Here is a 12625-nt window from a genome sequence, read left to right as displayed (position 1 = left end):
ACGTAATGTCCTTTCTGATGTTAGCCAGTTGTTCTTCCGGCCTGCAGGCCGACAGAACTGCTCCTGCCTTTGCAAACGCAGCACTGTTACTTGACCTGTGATCTGTGACCAGAATGAGAGAAGTTGTTTGGCTGAATTCTTCCAGACATCCCCAACCGGGCTTCACATTTTTGATCACGGTCGTTGGATTCATTCTTTCTTTCACGTCTGATCTTGAAATCTTCTTAACATGGCAGCGTCTCTTTAATGAATCTTCTGAGGTGGGTCTGCCCATGACCGCTATGGTCAACTAGGGCGTACTAACATCCACTACTATACTCAGACTTCTGATCTGTTATTGTCCAAACTGCCCTTGTGTCCCCCCCCCAGGGTCCGGACGGATGCAGGCGCGAGGCCTCAGTGTTTGTGGAGGACTGGGGCAGGAGGGTGTGGGAGAATCACATTGTAAAGAGAACCATCCCCTTCAGTATTCATAAGAGAGGCTGTGTAAGGCCTGGACTCTGTCCTCTGTCACACCCTCCCTCTCTCCCCTCCATCCCCTCATCTCACCCCCCTGCCTCCATGCCCTGTTTCCTTATTCCTCCTCATTGGTTCCTACAACAGGCCATGAATGGTCCCCCCCCTCATGCCCCCCAAGGTCTCCATGTTAACTGACCATCATTTTGTGTAATGAGTTAACAGACTGATGTGGTTTTTGATTTTTCTCCTCCTCCCTCTCCTCTTCCTCCGCTTCCTCCCCACTCTTCTTCCTCCTCCCTCTCCTCTTCCTTCTCCCTTTCCTCTTCTTCTTCCTCCTCCTCTCTTTCCTCTTCTTCCTCATCTTCCTCATCTTCATCCGCCTCTTCTTCTAGTGAGTAGAGTAGTTAGCTTCCTGTTGGTTGTGTCTCCTCCTCTGAGTGCTGTGAACATCACTGGTCTCAAGCCATCGAGCGTCACTGAACCGTCATATTTTAGAATTTAGGGTTCGTTCCAGTGCAGGAAGTCAGAGCCCCTCCCTCCTTAACCTGAACCAGGAGCTGCTCACATCATACTTCCTGTCAGGGATTGTTTCCTTCTTATCCAGGGTTTGAATATGTTCTAGCTTTATTATTTAGAAAAAATAAAGTATTTTAAGCTGATAGTTTGATGGTCCGAGGCTCAAAGGTCATCCGTAGAAGCATGATATAAGATATAAGATATAATCACAGGTATCAAAGGAGAATCATATTTATTACGTCTAATAGTGATGCTTGGAATTGGAATTTAACATGAACTGTTCAATGTTTCCTAAATTATTTTGTTCTCACATTTCATTGAGTCAAACGTTAAAAACAATACAAAAAGAAGAAAGCAGAAGAAGAGATTACATTGACGTGTCTTGTTGCCGTGGGAGACCACTGTCGGACAGTACCTCACTCCACGGCAGGATGTCGGAGTACCTTTAAACACATCCTCTGACTTCCTGTCTGCAGGATCCGGAGGGAAAACCGAAGAAGGCAAATATCAGGGACAACTGGGATGGGACGTATACGGTGTCCTATGTCCCTGACACCGCGGGACGCTACACTATCACCATCAAGTACGGTGGGGACGAGATCCCCTACTCGCCCTACCGCATCCACGCCGCGCCCACTGGCGACGCCAGCAAGTGCCTAGTCACAGGTCAGACTCCACCCACCGCTCACTTGGTCGGCAAATTGGATCGCCTGAAACTGAGACTCGTGTTATGTTTGTCCCACAGTTTCGATTGGGGGTCACGGACTGGGTGAGTGCAGTAAAAGATATTATATTACAAATTTCATTTTTATTTATTTCATTTCATTTTATTCTTCTGACTTTTTTGTTTATTCATTTTGTCCACTTAATATCAATTTTGTATTAATAATTGTATTTTTATGTTCTGAATTCAATGTTTTTTAATTTCAGCTTTATTTAGATGTTTTCATTTTCCTTTTATTAATTATTCTACATTTGATTCCATTTTACTTTTCTTTTTTATTTATTTTGCTTTCTTTTTTAAATTAATTTTGAACTTTATAGCTATTTTTATTCCATTCTATTTGTTTGTGGACATTGTATGTGGTTTAGTTTATTTATTTTACATATCTTTAGTCACGTTTATATTTATTTGCTAAATATCTGTTTAGTGATGCTAAATGCGTTCAGCTCTAAGATTCTGGTCGGCCATCTCGTCAGGATCAGTTATGGGCCCGTCCATCCAGATCGGAGAGGAGACTGTCATCACTGTGGACGCCAAGGCTGCTGGGAAAGGTAAAGTCACCTGCAAGGTGTCAACCCCGGACGGGTCGGAGCTGGACGTAAACGTGGTGGAGAACGCCGACGGAACCTTCGACATCTACTACACGGCTCCAGAACCTGGGAAGTACGTCATCACCATCCGCTTCGGGGGGGAGAACATCCCTAACAGCCCCTTTCACCTGGTGGTGAGTGAGGACCAGAGACCAGATCAATGGTTCCTGTGCTTTCTACCGGGCCCGGTTGACTTCTTCAGGAGTCCTTCGAGCTGGAGAAAAGGTTCCCTTTTGGTCCAGAGATCAGGATCCAGAAAAAGGACCCGGTTGTAGAAAAAGTCCAGGAACCAGTGCATCATTAATCTGCGCCTGTGCACGGAGGTGTGTGTGCGCTCCCTAAAGGTTCTACCTTGTCCCCCGTTAGGCGACTGATACCATCCCAATAATAGAGGCGCCATGTGAACAGCTTCAGTTACACCAGCCCATCACTCCCTATACGGGCTGCTCGCCTCCATGGGTATACACTGCTACTATATGTACTCCATATACATGCATATCTACATATATGTATTTATGTATGTGTAGACATGTACCACGCTGTCCTCCTCCCTGGATGCATCACTGAGTCCGTCAATAACAACCCAGACTCACTCATTGATCGCTTGTCTGGCCGCTGCATGTTAAATCTGCTCGTCTGACTAACTATCAGTGCTACTAGGATGTTCTGGAAGTAAGTCGAAACTTTTCATTATAAACTATTCTTCTGATAAAATATCTAGTTTTTGTTTTAGTTATTTTAATCAATTTATTATGATTTGTATTGATCAAGCTCTTTTGATGATTATTTATTTAGTATGATAAGTATGTATGTTTATTTGATTCATGTAGCTGCTCAACTAAAACTTAATTTTCATCATTAACCAATAAAAAAGGGTATTTCTCCTTCTACTGGTTTCTATTTTTGATGCTCTCTGTCAGCCTCTGTAAACCGTATGCCAGTTGGAGGGCCCTAACCCGCCCCTCTTGCTCTGGTTTAGGCCACCGATGATCCCATCAGCCCCGTGGACGTGATGGAGCCAGTGCTCCGCCCCTTCAGTCTGGTCATTCCCTTTACTGTGCAGAAAGGAGAGATCACTGGTGAAAACACAACAGTTACACACAATATATTTGCATGCCTCTTTAAATAATCCATATATAAATTAAATTCTGCTGTGTTTGTAATCCAAAGGATTAGTCTGGTGTTATTCTATATTTTCTGTTGGATGTCTGAGAACCTATTAGTCTATCCTTCCTGACTCCCTGCCTGACTTCCCACCTTACTTCTTCTCGGACTTCCTGTCTAATATTGTGAAGGACATCCTGCCTGACTTCCCATTGTACTTCCTGTCTAACTTCTTCTCTGACGTTGCGCCTGACTCCCAGCTTGATTTCCTTTCTGACATCCTGCAACTTTCTACCGGAGTTCCTGTCTGACTTCTCTCTATCGGACAACCTGCTAGACGTCCTGCCTTACTTCCTTTCTGACTTCCTGTCTGACATACTGACTTCCTGACTTTGTCTCTAAGTTGAGGTGTTCACAGCCGCGATGAGTATTGAGACTATTGTTTGTGTTTTGGTCCTCCAGGTGAGGTGCGAATGCCGTCCGGACGGAATGCTTGTCCTCACATCACCGACAACAAGGACGGCACCGTCACGGTGAACTTTTCCCCCATGGAGCGTGGTCTTCACGAGATGGACATCAGATACGATGGGAACCACATCCCAGGTGAGGTGTTGCAGAGGTTTGTTCAAAGAGGAGTCTTCAGGTTGGATCATTTCTCTCAGAGGGAAGCAGGGAGTAGGGAATCATCAGTGCACAGCTTGACTTCCTCTCGGTTTCTTCTCTCCGACAGGAAGTCCGCTGCAGTTTTATGTGGACGCCATTAACAGCGGTCATGTCACAGCGTACGGCCCCGGTCTGAGTCACGGCACAGTGAACCGACCGGCCACCTTCACCATTTTCACTAAAGACGCCGGGGAAGGTAGCAGTAGAAAAAGTGTTGGTAGCTCTTGTGTGTCACCAGATGATGTCCCCAGACAATGATATTTAAATATATATACCCTCTTCTGAGTTGAGAACCACATGTTTATTTCAAAAGAGGTTACTTTCATACAGTAAAATTAAATCCACTCAGGAGTTTTTTTTAATCACTGTTAAGCTCATACTTTTAGTTGGAAACATTAGAAGGAATCAGCATCATTTAAATAGTGAACATGTTGCAGTTGACCCCCACTTCATCTTCCCCACCATGGCGGATGTTTGTGTCTCTCTCTCTGCAGGGGGTCTGTCTCTGGCCGTGGAAGGTCCGTCCAAAGCCGAGATCAGCTGCAAGGACAACAAGGACGGGACCTGTACCGTTTCGTACCTGCCCAGCGTAACCGGGGACTATAACATCATAGTCAAGTTTGACGACAAGCACATCCCGGGCAGCCCGTTCACCGCGAAGATCACCGGTACTGAAACCACCAGCTGGGAGGCTTCTCTCTCTTCTATATACAACCTGAGCCGGTTCTCATATCAAGTCTTTTGGTTGGTCAGCAGTTGACGAATCGGTGAGGACGTCTCAGCTCAATGTTGGCACGTCGACGGACGTTTCCCTGAAGATCACAGAGACTGACCTGAGCAGCTTGACGGCGAGCATCAAGGCGCCATCCGGATACGAGGAGCCGTGTCTGCTTAAGAGGCTTCCCAACAGACACATTGGTCAGTGTCGGACTCAGCGGGAAGACTAAGTTAAATTCCTATCTGACTTCCTGTCTGACTTCCGGTCTGACTTCCTGACGCGGATCCTCTCGTCTGCAGGCATCTCGTTTACGCCGAAAGAAGTGGGCGAGCACGTGGTGGGCGTGAAGAAGAGCGGCCACCACGTGACCAACAGCCCCTTCAAGATCATGGTGGGCCAGTCGGAGATTGGAGACGCCGGCAAAGTGAAGGTCCTCGGTCAGGGCCTCGTCCAGGGTCACATCTTCGAGGTGGCCGAGTTCATCGTGGACACCAGGCAAGCAGGTAGCTTCAACAGAACTATGTTTAAACGGTGTTAGGCAACGGGGGAACAACCCTTTGGTGGTTTGATTGGATGACCGGTGTTTGTAGCTGCGATCTATTGATTGATTGATTGATGAGAGGTGGTGTGGCCTGTGATTTATTGGTTGATTCGATAAAATTGTTTTGACCTGTTATTGATTGGTTGATTGGATGACAGGTTATGGAGGTCTGGGTTTGTCCATTGAGGGTCCCAGTAAAGTCGACATTATCTGTGAGGATGTGGAGGACGGCACCTGTAAGGTCACCTACTGCCCCACTGAACCAGGGAACTATATCATCAACATCAAGTTTGCCGACCAGCATGTCCCAGGTAGTAATTATTGATTATTGATTCAAAATCCTAGGTTTGGGTTTATTAATTAAAAATGATATTCATGTTATTGCTAATTATTATTTCCTCTTCAATTAATTTAGTCTGATGAATAGAAGTCCAGAGTAGCACAATATGCATGTACGTGCTACAAACAACCTTGTTAGACCTCACAAGGCCTCGTGAAACGCTTTTGCGCACGTTTCAGCCATATTTGTTTTGCAACGTGCACTTGAAAGCAGGGTAAGGTATGTACAAAATAGCCGCACTGAGGTGGAAGCGCACATTGCCTTTTCCAGGAACTGAAAATGGAAAGTTGCCATTTCCGTGTCATGCATATGCATTCACCGGAGGGTCAAGGGGAAAGTGGGAGTTTCCCATGAAGAGATGTGTAATGGTGTGTAAAGTGTGTAATTATGTATTCGCCGGTATGTATAGAACCCGCCCATGGAAGCGCGCCTCCGTTTTGCGGGGGGGAAAAAACATGCCTCCTAGTGAAATGACAGCAGTAATCCGAGTCTGGCAGCGACAAAGGACAAGGAGACGAGCGGAAAGGAGTTTTGCAGAATTTTCTTTTAGTTGAGTGAACACAAAATAATTATGCTTAATAGATAAGCCAGCCATGCAATATTACAGTTAATGGAAGGAATCAAAGATGACATTGCATCTCCAACTCAGCGTTCACATTCCGTGGCGGCAGTTATTAAACTCCTCACTATATTACAATTTTTGGCATCAGGATCATTCAACAGTCACAGCATCAGCAGTGGGAATATTGCAGTCTGCAAAAGTACACAACACTATGCTACAGTGCACTACTCAATACACACAATTCCCTCCCACTAATGCCGAAACAACACGCATCAACTTTGTTTTCACTGAACTTTGGTTTTTGCTGTTTTGACTATGACTGAAGGAGATCCTATGGAGAAGGAGACCCTTGAACGTTTAAATGCTCACAATGTGCGGTATAGGGGGCGCAGCCAGTTTCGTAAATACAACGTAAACTGAAGTATCACAGCGAGCGCTATCGCATTTTAGCGTTTTCTGTTAAATGTACCCACATGAGGCTCTCAGTGTTTTGGGGCCAACAGGAAGTCCGTTCACGGTGAAAGTGTTCGGGGCGGGGCGGATGAAGGAGAGCATCACCAGGAGGCGTCAGGCTCCCTCCATTGCCACGGTCGGCAGCACCTGCGACCTGAACCTTAAGATACCAGGTAAGACCTTCATCTCTTACACCCGAATCCCCACCTCCTCTCCGCTGCCTCCTTCTCAATTCCTGCTCTGTGTGCCTGTTTTCCACCTTCAGGGAACTGGTTCCACATGGTCTCGGCTCAGGAGCGTCTGACCCGCACCTTCACCCGCAGCAGCCACACTTACACCCGGACGGAGAGGACAGAGATCAGCAAGACCCGAGCCGGGGAGACGAAAAGGGAGGTCCACGTGGAAGAGAGCACCCAGGTGGGCGATCCCTTCAGAGATGTGTTCGGGAACTTCCTGGGTCGGGACAGTCTGAGCGGCTTCACCGGCAGCAGACAGGCACCACCTCCTCCTCCAGCACCGCCACTACAGGACTGTGGGTTCAGATCTTTATCCAGAGGGAAACCTATTTGACATCACGCATTAATAACTACAAGGATGACTGAAATCAACCTTCCTTGTTCTTGTTCTTCCTCTTCCACAAATTTCCCTATCCTCCCCCCTAGGTGACTCAGGTAACCAGGAAATGACGGCCCAGGTGACGAGTCCAGGAGGTCAGCAGGAGGAGGCGGAGATCATCAAAGGGGAAGACAGCACCTACAGCGTCCGCTTTGTCCCTCAGGAGATGGGAGCTCACACGGTTAACGTTAAATACCGAGGCCAACACGTTCCTGGGAGCCCCTTCCAGTTCACCGTGGGACCCCTGGGGGAGGGGGGGGCACACAAGGTCCGAGCAGGGGGAACTGGGCTGGACCGAGGAGTGGCCGGAATCCTAGGTAGGCAGGACGAGGTTTTCGGTTTTAACGCACATGCTGTTATTGACTGTTTGCTACTGAAGAGGTAAACGTCCATATTTTGTTGTTTCCTGTTTCTTTTTTCTCTCAGCGGAGTTCAGCATCTGGACCCGAGAGGCCGGAGCAGGAGGTCTGTCCATTGCGGTCGAGGGACCCAGTAAGGCCGAGATCACCTTTGATGATCGCAAAGACGGATCCTGTGGAGTCACCTACGTGGTTCAGGAGCCTGGTGGGAATCCATTAATGTCCAACATCACACCTCACAAAGGACCTTAAACGCAGAGTCTAGTTCAAGTTTAATCGCTCTTGCAGAACCTGGATAAATCGTAATTGTCGGCCTCTTCCTCCTTTTTCTCATTTTCTCAATCTCTGAAATTGAAAATGTCGTACTTCCTGTTTGGTTTAAGAATTTTTTGTTATTCATGAAGAACCTTTTCGACAGGTTTTTAGGAAAAGCTTTTTTTCTTTAGGTGCATCAAAGAACCATTTTAAAGGTTTTCCTTGAGACATTTGTGGCATCTTTAAAGAACCATTTCCTGAATAGGTAAAAGGTTCTTCCTTGAACCAGAAATTCTGCATGGAATCATTCTGAAGAGCCCTTTTATTTTTATTCCCCTCCAGGCGACTACGAAGTTTCTATCAAGTTCAATGACGATCACATCCCAGACTCTCCGTTCCTCGTCCCCGTCGCAGCACTGTCCGACGACGCCCGCCGCCTCACCGTCAGCAGCCTGCAGGTTAGAGATCTCACATCTTCTAAGAGCCCATCGTCCTCATAGAGGACATCTACACCCACATGGTTTGCACTCTAATCCCCCTCCTTGGTTCCTCCTTCAGGAGATGGGTCTGACAGTGGGGCAGGAGGCCTCCTTTGCTGTGCAGCTTAATGGAGCCAGAGGGCTGATCGATGCTAAGATCCACACTCCGTCCGGTGCCACGGAGGAGTGCTACATCACCGAGCTGGAAACCGGTGAGACCAATGCTCCATTAGTGACACGTTACTAATGATTATGATTACATAACGAGTACCACAAAGCTCCATTTTGGTCCCACTACGTTTTAATCTCATACAATTTATTCACCGGCAGGGTCGGTATTGTGGCTTCATGTGTAGGATACTTGAATATTTTATTGTATATTGTATATATACACAGATGAATGATGTAACAGATGACCAATGGCATTGATGTATGATGTAATGAGCCAATGGCATATATATATATATATACATACAAAGAAACCAAAACAAAGAAGTTCACAAATACAGTTATGTGTAATAATTTGAAATGACACAGGGACAAAGTATTGAACAAGCTTACTGATATGTATTCAATGCTTTGTACAAAAGCCTTTGTTGGTAGTGACAGCTTCACGACGTCTCCTGTCTGGAGAAACTAGTTGCATGCATTGCTCTGGTGTTATTTTGGCCCAATCTTACCCACACAAACAAGTCTTCAAATCTAGAAGGTTCCGTGGGCCTCTTCTATGAATCTTGATCTTCAGTTCTTTCCATAGATTTTCAATGGGATTTAAGTCATGTGATTGTGGGCCATTCATTTGAAACCAGTTGGGAGTTTCCTTGGCTGTGTGTTTGGGATCATTGTCTTGCTGAAATGTCCACCCTTGTTTCATCTTCATCATCCTGCTAGATGGCAGCAGATTTCTGTCAAGAATGTCTCTGTAAATTTTCCCATCAATCCTTCCTTTAATTATGTGAAGTTGGCCAGTACCATTTGCTGAAAAGCAGCCCCACACCAAATACCAAACTTCACTGTTGGTATGGTGTTTTTAGGGTGATGTGCAGTTCCATTTCTCCTCCAAACATGGTGTGTATTATGGCATCTCATCTGACCACACTACATTCTCCCAGTATTTCACTGGCTTTTCCAAATGTTGTGCAGCAAACTTCAAACGAGCTTCAACATGCTTTTTTTCCAGCAATGGAGTCTTGCGTAGTGAGCGTGCACACAGGCCATGGCAGTGGAGTGCATTACATACTGTTTTCTTTGAGACAACAGTACCTGCTAATTGCAGGTCTTTTTGAAGTCTCCACAAGTGATCCTTGGCTCTTGGACTGATGATTCTTTTCACTCCTCTGTCAGAAATCTTGCGAGGAGCACCTGGTCGAAACAAATTTATGGTGAAATGATTGTCTTTCCACTTCCGTATTATGGCCCCAACAGTGCTCACTGGAACATTCAGAAGCTTAGAAAGGCACCTATAACCAACGCCATCATTGTGTTTTGCAACAATTAGGAAAAATGGTAACGTGTTCAATACTTATTTCACCCGCTGTATATATATAATGGGTGTGTTTTATTTACCCTCCATGCATCCCCACAGACCAGCACGCCATTAGGTTTGTCCCCAGAGAGAACGGAGTTCACTCCATCGACGTCCGTTTCAATGGCAGCCATGTCCCCGGCAGTCCCTTCAAAATTCGAGTGGGGGAGCCGGGACAGGCAGGAGACCCTGGCATGGTGTTGGCCTTTGGACCGGGCCTAGAGGGGGGAACCACTGGTACACACTGTCAACACACATTTAGAGCTCCTGGTGGAGACGGACTGTAACATCTGTGTTCGCCCTGCAGGAGGGACCTCGGAGTTCACTGTGAACACCTGTAGCGCCGGGTCCGGGGCTCTGTCCGTGACCATCGACGGGCCCTCCAAGGTGAAGATGGACTGTCAGGAGTCCACGGAGGGCTACAGGGTCTCCTACATGCCCATGGCTCCAGGGAACTACCTGATCTCCATCAAGTACGGGGGACCCCAGCACATCGTCGGGAGTCCCTTCAAGGCCAAAGTGTCGGGTGGGTCAAAGGTTTATCAAGTTTGTTTGGGTGTTTGTACTAAACAAGTCTAGGGTAAATATTTACGAACCTTCTTCAACAAACTCAACACAAAAGCAAAACCGTTTATGAGGGCCGATCTAAACAACATGACAATACAGAAATAAAGACATAAAGATACAAGATTGGATTTGAAACAATTATTGTTTCTAAAGCTTCTAAAATCTCTGTATAACCGCCCACTGCCCACATGTAAACTGTGTATTCGGAGTGCCAATTTGTGACGGTATGAACTGAGCTTCAGAGTCTTTGAATCTGCCTGCAGGACCTCGTCTCTCCGGCGGAGACAGCCTCCACGAGACATCCTCTGTTCTTGTTGAAACGGTCTCCAAGACAACAGCGATGGGGGGGGCCCTTGGCTCCCTACCCAAGTTCTCCTCAGACGCCAGGAAAGTGGTCTCCAGGGGTTCAGGTCTGTACAAGGCCTTTGTCGGCCAGAAGAACACGTTCACGGTGGACTGCAGCCGAGCAGGTGAGAAACACAAAGACGTCTAACCCCTGACCTATGACTCCAATCTTTAAATTGGATTTTCTCATCCCTACAGGTGTCAACATGCTGTTGGTGGGCGTCCACGGGCCAAAGACTCCCTGTGAGGAGGTCTACGTCAAACACATGGGAAACAGAATGTACAACGTGACCTACACCGTCAAAGAGCGGGGCAGCTACATCCTTATCGTCAAGTGGGGGGACGAGAACATCCCTGGCAGTCCCTTCCACTTCACCGTCCCTTAGAACCATAGAACAGTAGATCCCGTGCTCTACATCTCCATCGTCTTTCTCCTCATCTTCAAGACGCTCACGCTTTGGCGCTTACGTTGTTCTTTGTTCTCTTGAGACATTTTAGCTATTTTAGTAGCTGAAGTAGCTTCAGCTATTGTTTCATGCAGTTTGAGATGTGATGGAGGAGAAAACATGTTGAACATGAACACGACTCCTGGACCAGAGCTTGAAAAATTGCTGGTATCAAGATGTTAGCATGTTAGCGTGCTGAAATCAAGGTATTAGCATGTTACCATAATGAAATTGACATGTTAACATGCTAATATGAGGTATTAGCACGTTAGCATTATACACTGCTCATGACATTCAGTAGAGATGTTGTCAGAGTGAAATGCTAAAATAATTGATGCATTTGGATTTTTACTAATCAGGTCCAGACTAATAAGAGATAATCTTTCCATCGCGAAGGATTCCACATTAATGCTTGTGGTTTCATATTTCACGCTGGAAGAGTTTTTTGTCTTTTATTTATTGTCTCATTTTATTTTCTTTGACAGAAAATGTTGTTGATGAGGAAGCTGTCCGAAGAAGAGGACGGTGGAACAACGTTTTTGTATGATTTCATTTGAACTGTTTGATATGTTAACCGCCCAGCTGGCAACATGGTGCGGGCATAATAAAGGTCTTTTGGTTCAGCCACGTGATCGTCTGTGTTTCAGCCAAGAGCAGGTCCAAACCAGGTCCACACCAGATCCAAACTGGGTGCAAGATTGGGTCCAGAGCGGTTCCACGGCTGGTCTAGTCGCATCCTCTGGAGGACAGGAATACGATGAGACATATACTGACAAGCCGCCAGATTAGCATTTTTGAATTCTCGTGACATTTATAAACATAAATTCAACATACCTTCGAAATTTTGTAAACGGAATTTATACAACAACACAAAAGCTCTTCAAGAAGTTTCAAGCCAAATCAGCGTGTTCTCCCGTGGCGACGTTACGTCAGCTCAATAACAATGAACCAAGCCTTCCGTCGTGTGGACTGTTGTTCTGATAACATAACTTTAAAAAAACATGCAATACACTAGTTTTTAATTCTTTATGAAATTGTACCTGCATTATACATATATATATATATATATATATATATATATATATATGTTCAGTTTGTATGTACACTAAATACTAAAAACAATTAATATAACGATAATAATGAAAATAATTATCAGTTGCTTCATACAAATGCATGATGGCAATAGATGCTTAATTAGCTTTGCAGAGAAGTGATTAAAGGAGAATGACACAATTAAGGGACTGCTGAGGCTCCCCGTCCTCTCTGACTGTCACAGGGGACGTCACCTTCATAAGACAACATGAGGAATCACCAGTTGTGTGAAAGGATTGACGAACCTGTTTGTGTATTTTTATATTTATATA

General features: G+C 45.8%; 1 protein-coding gene across 10 annotated transcripts in view; it reads left to right on the top strand.

Annotated features, from left to right (window-relative positions):
* The window catches only part of flncb (filamin C, gamma b (actin binding protein 280)), a 33719-nt gene extending 21831 nt beyond the window's left edge, over positions 1-11888 (top strand). For 3 of the 10 annotated variants that reach the window (XM_037461076.2, XM_037461082.2, XM_037461085.2), the window contains 21 exons: positions 1452-1641; positions 1721-1744; positions 2176-2423; positions 2656-2748; positions 3269-3368; positions 3856-3996; positions 4124-4252; positions 4551-4724; positions 4810-4974; positions 5074-5277; positions 5474-5626; positions 6721-6843; positions 6936-7202; positions 7333-7602; positions 7712-7849; positions 8242-8357; positions 8458-8590; positions 9964-10140; positions 10211-10429; positions 10734-10940; positions 11014-11888. In XM_037461076.2, the coding sequence (XP_037316973.2) occupies positions 1452-1641; positions 1721-1744; positions 2176-2423; positions 2656-2748; positions 3269-3368; positions 3856-3996; positions 4124-4252; positions 4551-4724; positions 4810-4974; positions 5074-5277; positions 5474-5626; positions 6721-6843; positions 6936-7202; positions 7333-7602; positions 7712-7849; positions 8242-8357; positions 8458-8590; positions 9964-10140; positions 10211-10429; positions 10734-10940; positions 11014-11201 (3459 nt within the window). In that variant the 3' untranslated portion in view covers positions 11202-11888. The remainder of the gene's footprint in view (positions 1-1451; positions 1642-1720; positions 1745-2175; positions 2424-2655; positions 2749-3268; positions 3369-3855; positions 3997-4123; positions 4253-4550; positions 4725-4809; positions 4975-5073; positions 5278-5473; positions 5627-6720; positions 6844-6935; positions 7203-7332; positions 7603-7711; positions 7850-8241; positions 8358-8457; positions 8591-9963; positions 10141-10210; positions 10430-10733; positions 10941-11013) is intronic. The other 7 variants (XM_037461080.2, XM_037461084.2, XM_037461079.2 and 4 more) reach the window with 5 other exon arrangements.
* Positions 11889-12625: the final 737 nt, after the last annotated feature.

Source organism: Pungitius pungitius, chromosome 2 (assembly GCF_949316345.1).
Source record: "Pungitius pungitius chromosome 2, fPunPun2.1, whole genome shotgun sequence".
In the NCBI taxonomy this organism is placed as follows: Eukaryota; Metazoa; Chordata; class Actinopteri; order Perciformes; family Gasterosteidae; genus Pungitius; species Pungitius pungitius.
Note: the sequence above shows the minus strand (reverse complement) of the source record. Positions and strands in the feature narration are given on the sequence as shown.